Here is a 20,616-nt window from a genome sequence, read left to right on the forward strand (position 1 = left end):
GTCCATCTGGTCCTGGTGATTTTCCCAGCTTCATATCCTGGATGGCACTCTCTATTTCTTGATCTGTAATTTTCTCATTTAAACTCCTTCTGTTGTTTTCAGAGATTTTTGATAGTCCGTATTTTCCAATAAATTCTTCTATCTCCTGTTCATTTTTTGGCCCTTGTTTGTATAATTTCTTAAAGAAACTTTGAAAACAATTACTTATCTCATTTGGTTTATTAATAGACTTCCCATCTACTTCGAGTGATGTCACTGTATTCAGTTTTTGTCTCTTTTTCAGTTGCCAAGACAGTAGCTTCCCACATTTATCTGCAGACTCAAAAGTCTTTTGTCTCATTTGTTTAATTTTCCATTCTATTTTCTATGTATCCTGGCAATGTGGGTTTCTTGTAAACAGATTACATCTAGATGTTCCTTCTTTAATAAATGAAATACTTGGCCCCTTTTTCGAGGGTGGTTCAAACCATTGCAGTTCCAACTGAAGAGTTGCAGAGACATTTTGGTTACTGGGTAGATCTTCCACCGACTGCACCAAGTTGTTGTTCCTCCTCGGTCGGTGCTCGGTTCAGTCCAAAAGATAGATTTGAGATGTCCGGTACTTCCTCCTCACTGACAGTTCCTTTCTGAAGATCCTCTTGATTTCTTTCCAAAAAGAACTCTTTATCCTGGTTTGTTTTTATTTTAATTTTCTTCCCTTTGAAGCTAAAGGACAGCCCTTGTGGAAATTCCCACCTGAATGGGATATTATTCTTCTTAAGTAGATCAACTAGTTCTTTAAATTGAGATCTAACCTCCAAAAAATATTTAGGAATATCCTTAAAGATTTGAATCTGAGAATTTTTAATGACCAAGGCCTTCTGGAAGTGTAGGTTCAATATTTTGTCTCTTTGTTCCTTTGATCCTAAGGTAATTAAACAATCTCTTGGCTTCTTCCCTTGCTTCCTGCCAATCCGAAAGGCTGAAGTTATCATAAATTCATCTTCCTCTCCATCTAGCTCATCATTCCAGAAGTCTTGAAATTTATCTGTGAGGAATTCCCCAAGCTTGTCCTCTTCCTCTTCTGGAACCAGTCTTAATTTCAGATTCTTACTTTTCCTTTCCAGTTCTAGTAGGGCTAATGCTGAATCATGTTCATGTACTTTTTTTACAATAGGCGCAAACTTTCCTTTGGTTTCTTCAGCAGTGGACCTAGCACTCTCAGCTATTCTCCTTGTTTCCGTAGATTCTTGAACCAAACGGTTTATAGAATCTGTATTAGATGAAATTGTTATTGTATTCAGGTCTAGTCTTGTTGTCAACTCCGTCAGTTTCTTAGAGTTCTCTGTAGACTGTTTGGTAAGTTCTGCAGATTGCTTAGTGAGTACTTCTAGTGACTGATTTATTTTAAGCAGGGCCTGTGTCATTGACTCCATTGATGCTGCTGTTATTTTTTCTTGTGCAGCTGCTGCTCCTGATAAGGAGCCTCTTTTTTGAGCTTGTTTTTGAGCCTGCTTTGTTTTACTTCTTGTTGAAATCTCTTCTGGCGGGTTGCTCATAACTCAAGGTCATTCACACAGGAAAGTTGCAAGTGGAAAATCCCACTGGATACACCGTAATGTAACTAAAGCCCTCTAGAGGAGGAAATTGTAACCATCCAAAGGCACCCAGAACAAAGAAACAAAAAAAACAAAAACAAACAAAAAAAAAAAACATTATACCACTCAGCTTTGGGACTGCCTGTGTGGTGGCCTGGGATTCGGATTCAGATTTGGATTCGGATGCTGAACCTGAAGAATCCCAGCCTGCACAGGGGTCCCCGCCTCCAGAACCAGCTGAGCCGGGGCTGGGGCATGAGCCTGAAGGGTCCTCACCTGTGCTGAGTCCTCAGGTGCAGGCACCAGCTGAGTCTGCTCTGGCTCCTGAGCTGATGGAGGACCCATTGCCTGCAGGTGCTCCACTCTCAGCCCTGTCAGAGGAAGGTGAGGTTGCCTCTGGGTCCAGGAAACCTCCAGCCTCTCCTGAGCTGCAGAGGCTCAGGGCAGAGAGGCGGAGGGAACTAAGTTCCCACAGGAGGAGTGCTCGCCTCCAGGCCAGTAGAGGCGAGTCACCTGAGGACCGGGGCCACCCTGTGCCCCAGGGCAGATAAAAGCCAGCCAGCGAATAAAATTTAAGATTTTAACTGATGCAAAAGAAAGGGGGGGTTTTGCGCTGTCGGACTTAAGACTCTATTATGAAGCAGCAGCTTTCTGCTGGCTGAAGCAATGGCTACTTCTTGAAGACACAGATATTTTAGATTTGGAAGGGTATGATAACAATTTTGGCTGGCATGCATATTTATGGTATGACAAGGCAAAGATCTATAAAGGCTTTAAAAATCATATTGTCAGGAAAGCTTTATATAATGTTTGGAATCGATATAAGGATTTGTTGGAAAATAAAACACCCAGATGGTTGTCACCAATGGAAGCTAGAGCAGTTAAAAAACTTAATATGGATTCAAATTGGCCAAAATATAGTGAAATTATAGAGTATGATGGTGAAAAAGTCAAATTACAGAGCTTTGAGAAATTAAAATCCAAAGTTCGAGACTGGTTACATTATTATCAGATAAATGAGACTTTTAAGCAGGACAAGAAGTTAGGATTTCAGAAAGAGAGGTCAAAATTGGAAACAGAACTGTTAGAGACCAATATTAAGAATCTGTCTAAAATGTATAACTTGTTGCTGAAATGGAATACACAGGATGAAACAGTTAAATCAGCTATGATTAAGTGGGCACAAGATGTTGGTCATGATATTATGTTTGCTGACTGGGAGCAGTTATGGACCACAGGCCTTAAATTTACGGCATGTAGTGCCTTGAAAGAAAACATAATGAAAATGATCTATAGGTGGTACATGACTCCAGTCAAGCTTGCAAAGATATATCATTTGCCCAATAATAAATGCTGGAAATGTAATGAATGCGAAGGAACTTTCTATCATCTTTGGTGGACCTGCCCAAAGGTTAAAGCCTACTGGGAAATGATCTATAATGAAATTAAGAAAGTCCTTAAGTGGACATTTGCAAAGAAACCGGAGGCTTTTCTCTTGGGCATGGTCGGCCAATTGGTACCAAAGAAAGATAAAACCTTCTTTATGTACGCAACCACAGCAGCAAGAATTCTCCTGGCAAAGTATTGGAAGATGCAAGAATTACCTACTCTGGAAGAATGGCAGACGAAGGTGACTGAATTTATGGGACTGGCAGAGATGACCGGCAGAATCCGTGACCAAAGGAGAGAGACGGTGGAAGAAGACTGGAAAAAATTTAAACTATATCTTAAGAACTGTTGTAAAATTTCGGACTGATAAAATGTTAAGGGTCAAGAAATAAAGAACTATAGCTGTAAATAGTTAAGTTAAGAAAATTTTGAGGGAAACGAAATATTGAAAAGGAATGAAGGATTGCTAAAAATTTCTGAAACAGGGGTGCAGTGAAGGGGAGGCGTGGGGAAGTCATGTGTTGTTTATTTGTGTGTGTTTTGGTTTTATGAAAATTAATAAAAATTATTTTTTTTTAAAAAAAAAGATAAAAGCCAGCCAGCCCCAGTCCCAAGTTGCGGGAGCAACTTTGTTGGTTGACAGTTCCTGTCTGAACCCTGTCCTGCTTCCCTGCCAGAGCTCCTGACCTTACCCAACTACCTGCCCTGCATCCAGCTTCAACTTTTAGAGACTGCCTCCATACTGCACCTTCGACCTCGGACTGGACTCGGACCTTGCCTCTCGGTTAGCCCACGGGACCAGCACAGCCTGCCTGCCTGTGCAATCCGCAACAAACCCTTCCTATAAACAAGTTGTGGTGTTCCCATACTGCAGATGATGCTTAGGAGCTGTCTGTACAGCAGTGCGATGAGAAGAGAGTATTATTATCCCACTTTCCTCTGCTGTGTGGCAGAATGTAAGGGTGAGCTTGGGTGAGAATGTATAGTTAATGAACATCTCTCAGCCACCCTTCCACCTCCCTCCCTCCCTCCCTTTAAGCTGTAATGTGCTCTGGCCCTTTCATAACTTAAACAGACATGAGTGGATGATTAGTTTGAATTGCAGCCAACTTTCTACTCTGAATCCTTAAAAGCATTTAGCACCCCAGATTTGGGAGACTTGGGCAGGACCCCAAGTCTCTCCCCCTCCAGGATCTGGTGTTGAAGAAAGCACTTTCCCCTCTAGTTCCATTTAATGGCTCCCAAAGATGCCCTTGCAGTTCTGAATGTAGCGGACCCCCAAACAGGAGCCATCTTATTCATCTTCCTTGTTGGAATGAAGCAAACAGTAGGCCATTTGCAACACCTGCCCTCCCTAAAAAGTTTTGCTGGGAGCAGATTTTCTTTTTTTTTAAATTTTTTTTTAAATTAATTTTATTTAGAAAAAAGTTACAAAAAAAGAAAAAGGAAAGGATAACAAAAAACAAGATTCAAAAAACAGAAAAGAAAAAAGAAAAACGATAAAACCGACTTCCATCCAGCTTGGTCTAGGATTACATAACCATAACCATGATACAGTCTTCGCAGTAGAACTTACAATAGCATTGTACATCGAAGGTATTAATTATCGTCTGCTGTTATATTGCTAATTCCCGTATTGTTCTCAATATAAATTAAAAAGTTCTTCCATTCATCTTTAAGTTTCATTATATTATTTTGCCTAATTTTCTGAGTTAATCTCGCCAATTCCATATATTGATATAGCTTCACTTGCCACTCTCCAATCGTGGGCATGTCAGGGGATTTCCATTTTTGCGCAATCAAGATCCTCGCAGCGGCTATAGCATATTGAAAGAAAGTTTGATCCGGTTTTTTTATTTCCTCACCAGTCATACCCAAAAGAAACAGCTCAGGTATTCTGGGGAAGCTGTACTTCAAAATTTTTTTCAATTCATCGTAAACCTTTCCCCAGAATTCCTTCACTACATCACAGGTCCACCAAATATGGAAAAAGGTCCCAATCTTATCTTTACACCTCCAACAGTTATTGTCGGCATTTTTATACATCTTTCCTAATTTTGCCGGAGTCAAATACCAGCGGTACATCATTTTCTCTAAATTTTCTCGGAGAGATGCACACGCTGTAAATTTCATACCTTTCCTCCAGAGTGTCTGCCATTTATTATACTCGATATTATATCCTAGGTCTCTATCCCATTTTACCATCACTCCCTTCACCAAATCCTCTCTTGTATCCCATTCCAGTAATTGTTTATATAATTTGGAGAGGTGTTTGTCATTACTCTCTAAAATTTCCACCTGGAACCTTGATTTTTTATCACTCATCCCCAGCTTCTTATGTTCACCCCACAATGCGTTAATCTGGTGGAAGTGTAACCATTCTTTTATCTTGTCTTTCAACTCACCATACGGTTTCACCCTCCATCCCTCTTCTGTCTTAACTAAAAGATCCTCATAGGTCCATCTTACGCCCGTCATGTTTGTTTTTTTTATTTTAATAATGTCAACAGGGGAGAGCCACCAAGGGATCCCTTTTTCAATCAGTTTTTTATATCTATTCCACACCTCCAAAAGTGAACCTCTAATTATATGATTAGAGAACCCTCTGTGGACCTCACCTTTCTCCTGCCACAGGTAGGCATGCCACCCAAACCTAATATCGAAACCCTCCAGATCCAGTAAATCAGTATTTCTAAGGGTGGCCCAGTCTTTTATCCAGCATAGACAAGCTGCCTCATAGTACAGCCTTATGTTCGGCACTGCAAAACCACCTCTCTCTCTTGCATCAGTTAGATATTTAAACTTTATCCTGGCTCTCTTCCCCTGCCAAATAAACTTAGTCAAGATTTTTTGCCAGTTCCTAAATCGGGTGGTGCCTTTAATTATTGGTATATTTTGGAACAGAAACAGTAGCCTCGGCCGAGGCTACTGGGAGCAGATTTTCATTTACCTGTGTCCACTGAATCTTCTGGCTAGAGTGAATTTATAATTCTGAGGATGGAGACCTGAGGTGTATCATGGGATCAACGGCCTTGTCTATTCTTCAGTGCAATGGGACCCTCTGCTCATACAATGGTATCTCAGGTTGCACGTATTTCAGGTTACATACGCTTCAGGTTACAGACTCCACTAACCCAGAAATATTACCTCGGGTTAAGAACTTTGCTTCAGGTTGAGAACTGAAATCGGGCTCCGGCGGTGCGCCGGCAGCAGGAGGCCCCATTAGCTAAAGTGGTGCTTCAGGTTAAGAACAGTTTCAGGTTAAGAACAGACCTCCGGTACGAATTAAATACTTAACCCGAGGTACCACTGTATGTGCACTGCAGGGTGTGTCTTCGTAATGGCACTGTGCAACCCCAGATTTCAGGCCTAGCAGCAGGTTTCAGATTCCCTAGAACTTTGTAAAACTCCAGTTTTGTTAAATTGTGGTTCCTGTTCAAGGCTAATCCCATACCAATTGGAATGTGTGAAACTGGTTCAAATACTTTATGGGGTGGAATTTGAAAGTATATCTAATTTTCAGTTGTTTGGTGGATTCCATTTTCCCTGGTGTGTAAAATGAACACTCAAGGTTTGAATGCTCTGTTATTGTGTCTGGAACATCAAAAACCTGAAAGTTTGATGTGTTAAAAAACTCTGACCAGTTAAATGTTATGCAAATCTCTGTTTCAGTTTTAATTGGGTGTATTTTCCCCTTTTTAATGACTGCAGCTGTGGAGAATAGGATATAGTAAACTGAACTCATAAGAGCTGGCTTCAGGATCCTACCTGTCCACAGCGCTCTGTGCTTTGAAAAGTCTTTGTTCCTCTGCTTAATCTGTTGGTATATATTTTCCCCATTAGGGAGGGTGGGAGCATTCGATTTCCATTAGGCCAAGAACAGTGGTGGGGAGGGGAGGGGTGGCAGAAGAATAATAATCTTTAGAAAAGTCTTTGCTAGCTGCTGGTTCTATTACCCACTTAGTAACTCTTGCTTAATGTCTTGTCCTAATGGAACAGATGATGGTTATTATTTTATTTTATCAAGACTATTCACTGCATAAAAAGGAAGATGGAAAAGACTGGAACATGGCCAAGAAAAAACATGAAACTCTGCTGGTCATTTATTTATATATTTTTATTCTTTGATGCGCAAAATGTAAAGGGAAGGCAACCCAGCAGAAGGGAGCGGTGGCTTTGCTTATCAGTTCAGGAGTCAGGGTCCTACCATATGTCAGGAGTGCTCTGATGGTGTTTCCTGCTTGGCAGGGGGTTGGACTCGATGGCCCTTGTGGTCTCTTCCACCTCTATGATTCTATGATTCTACTTGCTGTGTCAGATTTCTGTTCCGTTTGTTTGTTTGTTTTAACTGAGAAAGTTGAGGTTTTGAGAAGCCCAGTAAATGCTTGCAGAACCTTCTCTGCCTTCTTCTCTTTGTGCATTTTCCATGCTGGTTTGCAGCTGCTCTTGTTCCCAAGTCTTTTACTAGTTCAGGGATCGGGGGGGGGGGATGATATTTCTTCGCCCAAGCAGGTCAGCTGAAGCTCCTGGGTTTGCCATGCTGTTCTGACAGTTACATTTCTTGCTGGTGCTGCACGACAAGGCTTTGGCCATGATCCAGCAGGTGTTGTGTGCCGTTATGCACAACTAGTTGGGGCAGAATGTGAGTGTGGATGTCCATCCCTTTGAAAGTATAGCAGATAGATAACCTCCGGATTTGGATATACCTGCATCCACATGCAGATGCTGTCTTTTTCACACAACACCATTTCCAAAGGGATACACAAGCTCCATACACAAACTGAGCCAACTGCAGGCAACTTGCAACTGGAAAGGCATGGCAACAGTGATGTTGCACCAGTCAGAGAACTGTCACCTGCTATAATCCAAAATGTGTTGGGCCTAATAAAACCACTTTTGTGCACCTTAGGGCTCACTCCCTGTTTTCTTGTGATTGGGGCCTTCCCTCCTGCTTTATGCCCAGGTAATCAGTGGGACACGGCTGCCTTACCAGTGACGTATTTCTTCTTCCCCTGATGCCCACCTTCTTGCAAATAGTTTTTGCATGCTTTTATAACTTAACTGAAAAGGAAGTGCGAGTCTCAGATTGAGAGTATGGGGCTAAACAGCAACAACCTTCCCTTCTCTTGATCTGTGGCTCAGCTTCAAGGCACCTGGGTGGCGTATTGGACTCCAGATCCTGTCAGCTCTAGCCAGTACAGCCAATGGTCAAGGATTATGGGAGTTGTAGTTTAGTGCTTTAGGCCACAAATGCAGCCTCCAGCCAACACCTGTTTCCTCCCAAGAGATTAAGGAACATGTATCCATCATCTGGCAACATGGCTTGCATTTTTCTCTCACCCTTGACTCCAACCAAGGCCACCCCTAAACATCTGTAATGCTGGATGGAAGTTGATATACAAGCTTCTTCTTCCTCTTCCTCCTCCTCCTCCTCCTCCTCCCCCTCCCCCCACACCAAACAAATTCAATTGTCCTGAGTTTGGCCCCAATGTCATAGCAAGAGCTTTAAAATACACATTGATTACCTTAACAGGAAGGTACCCAGCAGCTCCCCTTGTGTTTCTGATGCTAATGGCATGACTGTTGAGAAAATCCACAAAAGGCATAAGAGTCCAACCGAGCAGGAGGCCTCTTTGAAATGATCTGGAACTACTTTAGAGCACAGCTCCCACTCATTTCAGTGGTGCTTGTTTAGGACATCAATATTGGTGGTGATTCCAGTGACCCACAATCTGGTATGGAGTCGGAGGAGTGAATGAGGAGCAGAAAGTGTAACGCTAACTGATAAATTAAGATACATGACAGTGTTCTACTGGTTGTTAAAGTCTGCTGACTGTGTAGCTATTTGCTGAGTCTTATTTGCTCTGGTTCCTTCTGAAGTGGTTCTTCCACAGTTAACAGCAGCCACATTTCTATGGGTTTTTCTTCTTGCAGCCTTGAAAAATAGCAAATACAGTGAGGTCCGTTCTTAACCTGAAACTGTTCTTAACCTGAAGCACCACTTTAGCTAATGGGGTCTCCTGCTGCTGCTGCACCACCGCTGCACGATTTCTGTTCTCATCCTGAAGCAAAGTTCTTAACCTGATGTAATATTTCTGGGTTAGCAGAGTTTGTAACCTGAAGTGTATGTAACCCAAGGCACCACTGTATTGTTTATTTTTTGCTTTTAAAAAGATAATGTGATACTTGGGGAAGGTACAGGTGCATGGAGCAAAGCAAGCCTTTTCCCGAATGTTACCTGAAGTCTCTTTGATTTCTGTAGGGGGGCATGATTGCCTTGCTGCTTTCTATCCTGTGCTTGGTAATGATCCTGTACACCCGCCGGCGCTGGTGCAAACGCCGCCGGGTGCCGCAGCCACAGAAAAGCGCCAGCGCTGAGGCAGCCAACGAGATCCACTACATCCCCTCGGTGCTGATCGGGGGCCACGGCCGCGAGAGCCTGCGGAACGCCCGGGTGCAAGGCCACAACTCCAGTGGGACCCTGAGCATCCGCGAGACCCCCATCCTGGACGGCTATGAATACGACATCACGGACCTGCGTCACCATCTGCAGCGGGAGTGCATGAACGGTGGCGAGGATTTTGCCAGCCAGGTCACCAGAACACTGGACTCGCTGCAGGGCTGCAATGAGAAGTCAGGCATGGATCTTACGCCAGGTAGGACAGAGTCTTAAACTGTGTGTATACTTGCCTTCAATATTGTGTATGGTTGAGTGGGTGGGTTGTTGCTGTGTTAGGCATAGATTTCATAGAATCCACAGGGTCAGAGGGGGTCCTAAGGATCATCTAGTCCAGACTTCCTCAACCTCAGCCCTCCAGATGTTTTGAGACAACAATTCCCATAATCCCTGACCACTGGTCCTGCTAGCTAGGGATCATGGGAGTTGTAGGCCAAAAACATCTGGGGGGGCCAAGGTTGAGGAAACCTGATTTAGTCCAACTCCCTGCAATGTAGGAATATGCAGCTATCTCTTACAGGGATCAAAACTGTGACCTTGGCATTAACCAACTGAACTATCCAGGTCCTTATTCTTTTGTACCCAAAGCCCATCTTTAACCTTTTTTTTTTTTTATAAATATTTTATTAAATTTTCAAATACATAATACAAGATCCCTACACCAAAAAGCTGGAACAAATACACCAAAAAAACCATATAGAAAGAAAAAAATAGAAAATAAAAAAGAAAAAGAGAAAAGTATAACCAACCGTTCAGTACAATTTTTCTTATATAACTGACTGGACTTCCTCACATCTCCTTACCCTGCATTATTTATAATAAGAATTTCAGCAAATTATTACCTTGTTTCATACCTTATTTTGTACTTTCCAAATATTATACTTCTAAATTTAAAATGATTTTTATCAATTACTCATACCTTAAAATTAAACATAATGTTGCCTTAAATTTCGACCTTTTCTTACTTATAACTTAATTTTCTATTTTACAAAATCTATTTGCTGGAACTGATGTTTTCTAAGTCGTGCAAATACTTAACATTCATACAACTTATAATGTTTTTGTAAATAGTCCTTAAACTTCTTCCGGTCCTCTTCCATTGTTTCTTCTCCCAAGTCTCGGATTCTGCCAGTCATTTCAGCCAATTCCATATATTCCATCAATTGCGTCTGCCACTCTTCCAGTGTGGGCAAGTCTTGTGTCTTCCAATACTTTGCAATAAGTATTCTTGCTGCTGTTGTCGCATACATAAAGAAACTTCTGTCCTTCTTTAACACTTTCTGGCCGACAATGCCCAAGAGGAAGGCCTCCGGTTTCTTAACAAAGGTATATTTAAATACCTTTTTTAGTTCATTATAGATCATTTCCCAGAAGGCTTTCACTTTTGGGCATGTCCACCAGAGGTGAAAGAATGTCCCCTCAGCCTCTCTACATTTCCAACATTTGTTATCAGACAGGTGATATATTTTTGCAAGCTTGACTGGGGTCATGTACCACCTATATATCATTTTCATAATATTCTCCTTCAAGGCATTACATGCCGTGAATTTTATTCCGGTGGTCCATAACCTTTCCCAGTCCTCAAACATAATGTTATACCCTATATCCTGGGCCCATTTTATCATGGCTGATTTAACAGTCTCATCCTGTGTGTTCCATTTAAGCAGCAAGTTATACATCCCCATCTTTAACCTAAACCCACAATATGGGACCAGCTTTCAGTTCTGTTGCCCCCTTGTCCATCTTTCTTCTCCCCACCCCCATGTGGTCATTGAAAACAAGCCATGCAAGTCTGGATGCCAGATGGCCCATTGTTCTTTGCAAGGGATGTTCATGGTATTCCAACCAGGATGGGACAAATTGGGGCATCCATCCCACCCACAGCTTGGATAGGGACTCAAAACGAGCATCACAATTCATGCATAAATACAGTTAGCTATGTAACATTAAATTATTTAATCATTTCTTTTTTTAAAAAAAATAATAATACTGTCTTTATATACTTTCATGGCACAGAAGATAAATTTTGAGAAAACAATTGCTACAACAGTAAAGAACAAATAACTTGTCCTGATAAAATTACAGACTTTTATCATTCCACATGTTAAGGTTTCATTTGCTTACTCTTAAGTATGAAATGTTAGGCAGGTTTTCAAAATGGTAACTAAAAAGCCAGTTTCCAGTTTGCCAGGTGAGACCCGAGATTTCTTTAGGCATTTCCCAGAATGCACAAGATGTAAAACCGATATAAGGGGCAATGGTGTACAGGAAACCTCCGTTCCCAATATTCTGGGTATGTAAGCAGCTCCTTAGGCCTCCCTGCAATTAGCATGCTTAGTGATGGAAAGAAGGTGTTTAGAAACGTCCATCACTGTTTGGAAACCCGGTAAAACATAGTTTCTGCTTGCAGGAGGGTTTCTCAGTTGTGTTCGGCTGTGCTTGAAAAGGTCTGATTACAAGTTAATCATGTAAAAGTCTGACTAATGCCCAGGCACACTGGAGGCGGGCCTTCCACACACGCCCTGCCCTCACCGTGGCTTGTATTGTAGCTCATGTATTAAGCCCCAATGCCTGCGCATGGGACTTAGCTATACAGCTGCAAACAAAACATTTTAAGTGCAAATAAAACATTTCAGTGCAAAATACAACGTGATACTAGATGGCAATGGTGAGCCTTATGGAAAATTCAATGTATTAAAAAACAACAACACTTTAAAAACGTTTTCAGAACGTTTTTTAATGTGTGTGTAGATTCCACCATGGTTTAAGTAAGGGCTGTAGAGCAGGAAAAGCTGCAGTTTTTCAGTTGCTCTGTATTTTCAGCCTAGCACAGGAAAGCGCATTCAGCTGTTGGAATGCTGCAGTTGTGGGAGAAAGAAATCAGAGGCATGTGAGCCTGGTTAGCTTCTGATGATTGCTCAGGAGCAGCTATCCAGGGCTTTTTTTTTTTGTACAGCAGCTTCTGAGCAGGAGCACTGTATAGCACTGATACATCTTAGATCCAGCAGGCATTTCTGTTATTGGCAATGGAAGGAAAATTGATTGGCACAATCGACAGCTTTCTTCCTATGGCAAATAGTCGGTATGTATACATTTATTTGTGTGTGTGTGTGTGAGAGAGAGAGAGAGAGAGAGAGAGAGAGAGAGAGAGAGAGAGATGGCTAAAGCTACCCCCATAGTGCAGTTGCATTTTAAACTAACACCGAGTCTCATTTGGGCAGTGAGAAACTCCAGCCTCTGTAGCCATACCAATGTGTCAGTAGTTCAGATGTTAACAAGGGCCCAGGCTTTCTTCCCAGGGACTCTGTCCAGGGGTAATTCTTACATCAATAAGAATCTGTAAGTAATTTAATAATACTTTAGCAAGCAAGGATCAAATAATCCTTTTGAACTTGTTTGCTGTTGGTTCTTTGGGAGATGTGAGTAGAGTTGGTCAGCTCTGATCATACAAATGGATAGTTAATTGCATCAGGATCTTGCCCTTACTGCTCACTGGTGCACACCTGCAGATGACCCTGATGTTATTTCCTGGATAGCTGGAAATGAATACTTTCTCTTTCTTTCCTTCTCCTCCTTCTCTTGCCCTTTCTCCTTTTTTTGTCTCTCTTTCTCAAAAGTTTTTGCCTTAAATTCTTCCTGTTCAGGAAGTGACAATGCCAAGCTGTCCTTGATGAACAAGTATAAGGATAATATCATCGCTACCAGCCCCGTGGACTCCAACCATCAACAGGCTACGCTCCTGTCTCATACTTCCAGTAGCCAGCGCAAGCGGATCAGTAACAAGTCACGAGGTACCATCTAGAGCTTCCTTCTGGATCAGTTGGGGTGGGGTTGGGACAATCGTGAAGGCACCTTCTGAGAAGAGCCCTGCTGGTGGCACTGGGCAAGGTGTCCCCATCTCCATGAGATAGGCCAGTTGCCTGTTCTATCTGGGGTCACACTCCCATCAAAGGAGCAGGTATGTAGATTCTGGGGTGCTCCTGGTTCCATGTCTGTCACAGGAGTCCTCACTTGCTAAGGCTTTGGTTGGTACACCAACCCTGGCCTTTCCTGGACTGAGATAGCTTGACCACCTAGGTAACCCTGAGACTGGAGTTCTGTCATGTACTCTCTGTGGGGTTCCCCCCCCCCCAGGGTTTGTCCAGAAGCTGTAGCTAATGCAGCGTGTGGTAGCTAGGCTACTGGCTGGAGCAGCCTGCCATCAAAATGTTGTGCCGTGACTGAAAGAACTGCAATGGCTGCCCATATGCTACCAGGCCAGGTTTAACTTTGCGCCAGTGTAAGTTCCTTCAAGTTGCTGCCATCATTAGTGATCTCCCTCCATGCTCCCGAAGTTTGCTCTTGCTGTCGCCCACAGGGCTGCTTTTAGTGTGGTAGTGCCACATGGTTCAAACACTTGCAGAAAGCAGGAATTATGGTGACCAATATCATGAGAGTTCTTTTCAGGATAAACTAAAAGAAATGCTTTGATATTATTTCTTTTCACTTTGAAGCATTTATGGTATGGATTGCTTTTTCTCCATAAAGCAGCTTCCAGGTAACTGTTTTTTAAATTTTCAATAAAGTTGGGGGGACCCCACACACCAAAAAAACTAATGTCACATGGAACTCCCAGGTTGGGATAGGTTGCCAGGGACTGGCTAAATTTGTAGAGGCATAAAAAAGGGTGGGGGGGAACACCCATTACTTTTAGCCTTGTCTTCATTGACTGGGTCCCTGGGATAGATATGGATGTTGGCCACAAAAGAATGCCTGACATACACAGACCCAGTCTCTCCCCCTCCTCTACTCCTTCTAATGACGGCCATTTCACTAGTTAATAATAGCACTGACAGTGCTGTGCCAACTTATTAGATTCTGCCCCTAATTATGGTAGGCAAATAGAAAGAGCTTGTCATAATATCTGAGATGTATCTACATCTCTGCCTCTTCTTCTTTTAAGCACATCTCATTACTGGCTGTTATTGAATAATCTCTCTCAAGAAGTGCTTCCTCCCGCCCGCCCCATGTGGAGACAGGATCAGGTCTCTACATATTCCTTTACATCAGGGGTAGGGAACCTTTTTCAACTTGAGGGCCATAAGTTGCTGCTGCTGTTGCTGTTATTATCCCTATTGAAGTGAGTCAAAGAAAGCAGCGCAATAAAAATAATAGAAGCACAAATAACAATTAAAAAGGCAGCATAGTATATCTGGAAGAGGCTTAAATCAGGTAAGCAGAGGACCACAGCTCTTCATGGGGAACTTTCCAAGGGCTCGTTAGAGAGAGCACCGTGCTCTGTATGTGTATGTGTGTGAGAGAGAAGACAAAAAGAAATTGCCCCTTTCCCCTTCCATCTAGTCATTTTCCAGCTGGGAAACATTGTTCCCAAGCTACTTTTCACCCGCAGAGAATCATAGACTTCTGGAAGGGATCCCCTAGGGTCATCTAGTCCAACCCCCAGCAATGCAGGAATCCTGCCCACAGCTAAGAAAAGAGGTAGAGTGGAGGTGGGGCACCTAAGGCTCAGGGACCAAATATGCCCCTCCAGGACTTTTTGTCTGGCCTCCTAAGGTTCCCACACCCAGCCTCACCAGCCCTGCTCTACCCCGTCCTGAAGCACTTTCCCCTGCCGGGATGTGTTGTGCGCTTATGCCCCTTGCTTGCTTGGAGGTCATAGAATTGTAGAGTTGGAAGGAACTGCTAGGGTCACCCCGTCCATTGCTGGAAATGGAACGGCATGCCTAGAAACGTCTGTGTTGCTGGGCTGTAGCCCATTGTGCAAAAGCCATTGTTCTGACCACTTTTGCTTTGGGACTCTGCCTACTGCTGACATGAGGCAAACCCTACAAGGTTCCTCACAAAGAACTGGGCTGAAAAAGGTTCCCTAACCCTATATATACAGGGATGCGGGTGGCACTGTGGGTTAAACCACAGAGCCTAGGGCTTGCTGATCAGAAGGTAGGTGGTTCGAATCCCCGCGGCAGAGTGAGCTCCTGTTGCTCGGTCCCTGCTCCTGCCAACCTAGCAGTTAGAAAGCACATCAAAGTGCAAGTAGATAAATAGGTACCGCTCCGGTGGGAAGGTAAATGGCATTTCCGTGCGCTGCTCTGGTTCGCCTTAGTCATGCTCTTAGTCATGCTGGCCACATGACCCGGAAGCTGTATGCCGGCTCCCTCGGCCAATAAAGCAAGATGAGCATCGCAACCCCAGAGTTATCCATGACTGGACCTAATGGTCAGGTGTCCCTTTACCTTTACCTTTTTAACCCTATGTAGAAAGTCTATGGGGATTCTGTCCCCTTTTTCTTCACACACACACACACAGAGAGAGAGAGAGAGAGAGAGAGAGAGATTGAGGCACCTATCCTCCCACTGTTATGATTTGCAGCCTTGCTTTAAAAACAACAACACACACCAAATGAACATGGTGGAAATCGAAACACAGGGCACTGTGTCATGGACCACATGAAAGAATCCTCTTAAGCAGAATTCAGTGAAGTACAGTCTTTAATTTCAGCAGGAGCCTTTGCAACCTATGATGAGAAAAGGAAGAAGTCTGTATTGTGATGTTGTATGGTCTGGGGAATGGGGCACAAGAGGGCTCTTCTGGCTACAGTGAGCAGCTGATTTCCTTTCTCTCTTTTCCGTGTAGCTGGCTCTGCGTTTCTGAACCCTGAAGGGGATTCTGGGACAGAGGCAGACAACGATCCCCAGCTCACCTTCTACACAGATCCATCACGGAGCAGGCGGCGAAGTCGGGGTATGTGGCAGCAGCTGGAGGGGGGAGAGGGCAAGCACAGTGGGCAAGGGGTAGAAGGGCCTGTCAAGCTGACGACCCTTCAAGTCCAAGCTGCTTTAGCTATGTGCCAGATCACATGCCTCATGGTTGGTGAGCGCTAAGGATAGCGGGAGAATTCCATCTGAATGGCCAGTTCCTTATTGCCAAAGTTTCTCCAGCACATTCAGCATATAGGCTATGTTAGCTTTGGTTCATTTGCTAAGGGGGCAGGAGGCCTAAGTGAGCAGTCGTTTGTACCAAGCATTCAGCATTAAGGCTTCACTGCAGTGGAATGGATTCTCCTGCCTGCTGTTCCATTTCCTCACTTTGCCTCCCGTCTGCTAAAGCAGGAGATGGCAAACCTGTAACCCTCCCAGATATAGTTGGGCTCCAGCTCCCACCAGTCCTTGCCAGTGCTCAAGGATAGTGGGAGTTTTCAGGGGGAAGGCACTTGGGAGTGTGTGTGGGGGGGGAACACTCAGACACAGACCTGAAAACACATTTCTGTGCCCTAGGATGTGTCCTAGATTTCTCTGGAGAGCCAGTGTGGTGTAGTGGTTAAGAGCGGTAGTCTTGTAATCTGGTGAACCGGGTTCGCGTCTCCGCTCCTCCACATGCAGCTGCTGGGTGACCTTGGGCTGGTCACACTTCTCTGAAGTCTCTCAGCCCCACTCACCTCACAGAGTGTTTGTTGTGGGGGAGGAAGGAAAAGGAGAACGTTAGCCGCTTTGAGACTCCTTTGGGTAGTGATAAAGCGGGATATCAAATCCAAACTCTTCTTCTTCTCTCGCCACCATTATGCTGCGTAGGGCTATTTTTGGTCACAATGGGATCCCACCTCACTCTTGCAAAGCCTTTTTGCCATTGGAAGGAATGATTCACTGCTTTGCAAACTGTGTGCGCTGCACTTTGCAGAAATTGTGCCCCTTATCCCAAAGGACCCCCTCCCCTAATTTCCCACACTATTCTCTTATCCCTCCCTCAACATACCTTGGAGACTATAATGGAGGTGCATTTATCAGGCTTTTTTTTAAAAAAAAACAACAAAACCAACAACAGGGGGCTTCTGCAAGATTTCACTCATACAAGACTTCTGTGTTAAATGTTTTAAAAGGCTGGTTTATACAGCCTTAGAAACATATTTATCTACTGTAGCAAAGAGAGACTACTATCACAAAGTCATACTGTCAGATGGCTTCTAGTCTTAAGTTTTCAGGATTTTTCTTTTTCAAAATCGTATCTTCAGTTTGCCCTCTTCCCCATTCTTCTCATGCCAAACTCAAGGAAATCGACCTCTCCATGTTTTTTGCTTGACTAGCTCCAAACCCACAATGGCTGCTTTGCAAAAACCAAGTCTGCAAGCAAGCTGTTCTTTTTGGCATTTGTGTGGGTTTGTTTGGGGTTGCGAGTTTTCTTCTTCTTTCTCTCTCCTCCCTCTGCCCCCTTCCCCACTCCTCAAAACACAGATTTATTCTTTTAAAAAAGCAAGCAAGCAAGCAAGCAAACAAACAAAAGCTATCCAGGAGAGTAAAATGCAACAAAGAAAGAAAAAGTAAAGGCACCGCTGCCTGCCAAATTTGCCAAGTTTCTATAGATGGATCTTTCCAGCTGGCAACATTTGCTCTTGTTCACTTCCAGCACGATTAGAGAGAAAAGGGTCCTTGTGAAAGTATTTCCTGTCCTCCTGCGCAAAGGAGGGGCAAGACAACAAAAGCAGCAGAGCACAGCAGACATTCTGTCAAGGACAGCCCACCAGTGTGGATGGCAAATCATGGAATACCAATGAATATCACAAGGGGCGGAAGCAGGAATGTGTGACAGCTAGCGTGCTTGTCTCACACACAGGTGGTAGAACGCCCCATTTCTGGCATGGAGCCTGGGTGTCTGCTCTCCTCTTGTCCCTCTGAATTTATTCCCCCTGAATTTTATGCTCCTCCCAACCCCATTCATATTTCCTTGGAAGTAAAGTAACGGTAAAGGACCCCTGGACAGTTAAGTCCAGTCAAACTTAACTATGGGGTGTGGCAAGCATAGAAACGCCATTTACCTTCCTGCCACAGCGGTACCTATTTATCTACTCCCGCTGGTGTGCTTTCGAACTGCTAGGTTGGCAGGAGCTGAGACAGAGCAACAGGAGCTCACCCCGTTGTGAGGATTTGAACTGCTGACCTTCTGATCAGCAAGCCCAAGAGGCTCAGTGGTTTAGACCACAGCGCTGCTGCTCCCCTTCCTTGGAAGTAGGGCCTACTGAGTTAGAGTGGGACTTATTCCCAAGTGAAGAACTTTATGTTCACCTTCCCTCTGCTTCTAGGTTTTTCTCTTCATACCTCCTTCCCCTCATAATTTTTCTCACTGGTTGCACACTTCTTTCCTTCTGTTACCTTTTAACTTTGCGTTTCTCGTGCCTCACCCGCTTCCTTCTTCCCTCTGTGCTTTGCTTCTTGGAAGCAAGTCCTGAGGAGTCCGGTGGGACTTGCTCTGAAGTAACTGTGCACTGCATTCCATCTTTCTTGTCTTACAACCTTTTCTCCCCTCTTTGGGGTGTGCTCCTTACAGGTGGAGACTACTGCTCAGGAATGCTCAAGTGATTAGATATTTGTGAATTCCGATACAATGCCCTGATACACCCAGAGGCATAGGAAGGGTGTGTGTGTGTGGTGTTTGCAGCCCATCCCTGGTGTCATCCTTGAGGCGATAACAAAATGGCATACTTGCAGGGGGTGGCACTTACCACGGGGCCTGACCTGCAGTGCGCCTGAGCCACACATCTCTCCTGGGAGTGACCCGGTGACTCGGCGCCCCATGCTGCCCAAAATAGCAGCATGGGGTGTAGCAGGAACTGTAGCAGGAAACCCCCCTCCATCATTCAGTTTGTACAAACTTCACACACACTCACACACTACATACGCTACGCTTCTGTTATAAATTCATAGAAAATCAACCATGCATCGGATTTGCACTGTTCTACTTTTATTTTACTCCATGAAGGAAGGACTACAAAATGGGGAAGGTTTGATACAGCCCAGCACATCCACAGGAGCCCTGCCCAGTTGCTATGCCAACCCTGATGGTCCTAGACAGAAGACAATCAAGATCACAAAGAACTTGCATATGGGAATGGATTCAGCATGGACTGGAACAAAGGACAATGATCAGATCTTCCCTCAGGGGGCAGGAAACTGCCAACTCCCCTTTGTCTCCTGGAAGTGACTCATGGGGAGGGGGGGAGAGAAGGGAACCAGCCAGGTGACAGGACACTCAGGTTACCACCACAACTCCTCCCTCAACCCCTCCTTTCTGTAATGTATGCATGATGTTTCTGGGGGTGGGCTTGACCTAGAGGAGGGGAATTTCAAAAGTTTTTATAAGGTCTTGCACACCATTTTTCTGTGTCTTTCCTCTCACCTGCAAGTGAGGGGAGGACCCTGTTGCAACAGTCAATAAAGGCCAAGCCTACAGGCTGCTGATCTGCTCCAATTTACTCTGGTTGGTGTCTTTACTTTTTGTCCAAGGGAGCCCTCAGATTTTTCCGGTAACAGGGGCTTGCGTCTGCCAGGCAGACTCCGTGGGCAGCTCGCCGTGGCACCCCCCCAGCAGATCACCACAGCACCCCCCTGGACGGCCCCCCCCCACCGGGGTGGTTTGCCCCCCCCCGCCTCTCTGGGTGCCGGAGCAGCTAGCTACACCCCTGCAGGGCCTTGCAGAGCCAGGCAGAGGCCCGGGCCAGGAAAATAATGTGGCCCCCCCTTTTTTTACCCTGAGGATAACTGAAGTCTTATAAATAAGTAAGTATATAAATAATTTTCACAAAAGTTATGCTGACAAATAATTTTATTTCAAGGCTTGAACAGTATCTGCATATAAAGACAAAATGGCAAATATAGATATATAATAGTGCTTTTGGCAAGGCCCCCTTTGGAATCAGAGGCCTGGGCCAAGTGGCCCATATGCCCCCCCCCCTCTGTTTGGGCCTGCACCCCTGGATACACGTTCTTTGGATTTCAGACCTTCTCAGGATTTTTTTAATGCCATATCCATTATATCTAAAATTGTGTCTTTTGGGAGCTTTAGGGATAGGCCCCATTGGGGAGGAGGAGGTGGCAAAGTGGGGTGGAAGTGAAAGAAGACTATGTAGCATAAGAGGAAGCAGGCAAGGCAGCCTGGAGAGCAAGGAGCAATGTTGAGAAGGAAGATTAAGGAGGCAGGGATGGTGGGAGGGAGCAGGGAAGGAGAGGGCCGAGGGAAAGGAAGTGGTGAGAAAAAGGGAAGAAGGTAGCAACCCCCTAACTCCAGAGCAGGGGGAAGCTGTGCATTTAGACAGAAGTGTCCTTCAATAAGATAGAATCATAGAATTATAGGGTTGGAAGAGACAACAAGGACCACCTAGTTAACCCCCTGCAATGCAGGAATCTTTTGCCCAGTGGGGGGCTCAAA

General features: G+C 44.4%; 1 protein-coding gene across 2 annotated transcripts in view; it reads left to right on the top strand.

The window, feature by feature from the left end:
- The window catches only part of ASTN1 (astrotactin 1), a 246,493-nt gene that overhangs the window by 101,436 nt on the left and 124,441 nt on the right, over positions 1 to 20,616 (top strand). The window contains exons 3-5 of one of the 2 annotated variants that reach the window (XM_081865108.1): positions 9,229 to 9,622; positions 13,041 to 13,214; positions 16,057 to 16,164. In XM_081865108.1, coding sequence (XP_081721234.1) covers positions 9,229 to 9,622; positions 13,041 to 13,214; positions 16,057 to 16,164 — 676 coding nt within the window. The remainder of the gene's footprint in view (positions 1 to 9,228; positions 9,623 to 13,040; positions 13,215 to 16,056; positions 16,165 to 20,616) is intronic. The other variant, XM_081865109.1, reaches the window with a different exon arrangement.

Source organism: Podarcis erhardii, assembly GCF_964252035.2.
Source record: "Podarcis erhardii genome assembly, chromosome: 6".
Classification (NCBI taxonomy): Eukaryota; Metazoa; Chordata; class Lepidosauria; order Squamata; family Lacertidae; genus Podarcis; species Podarcis erhardii.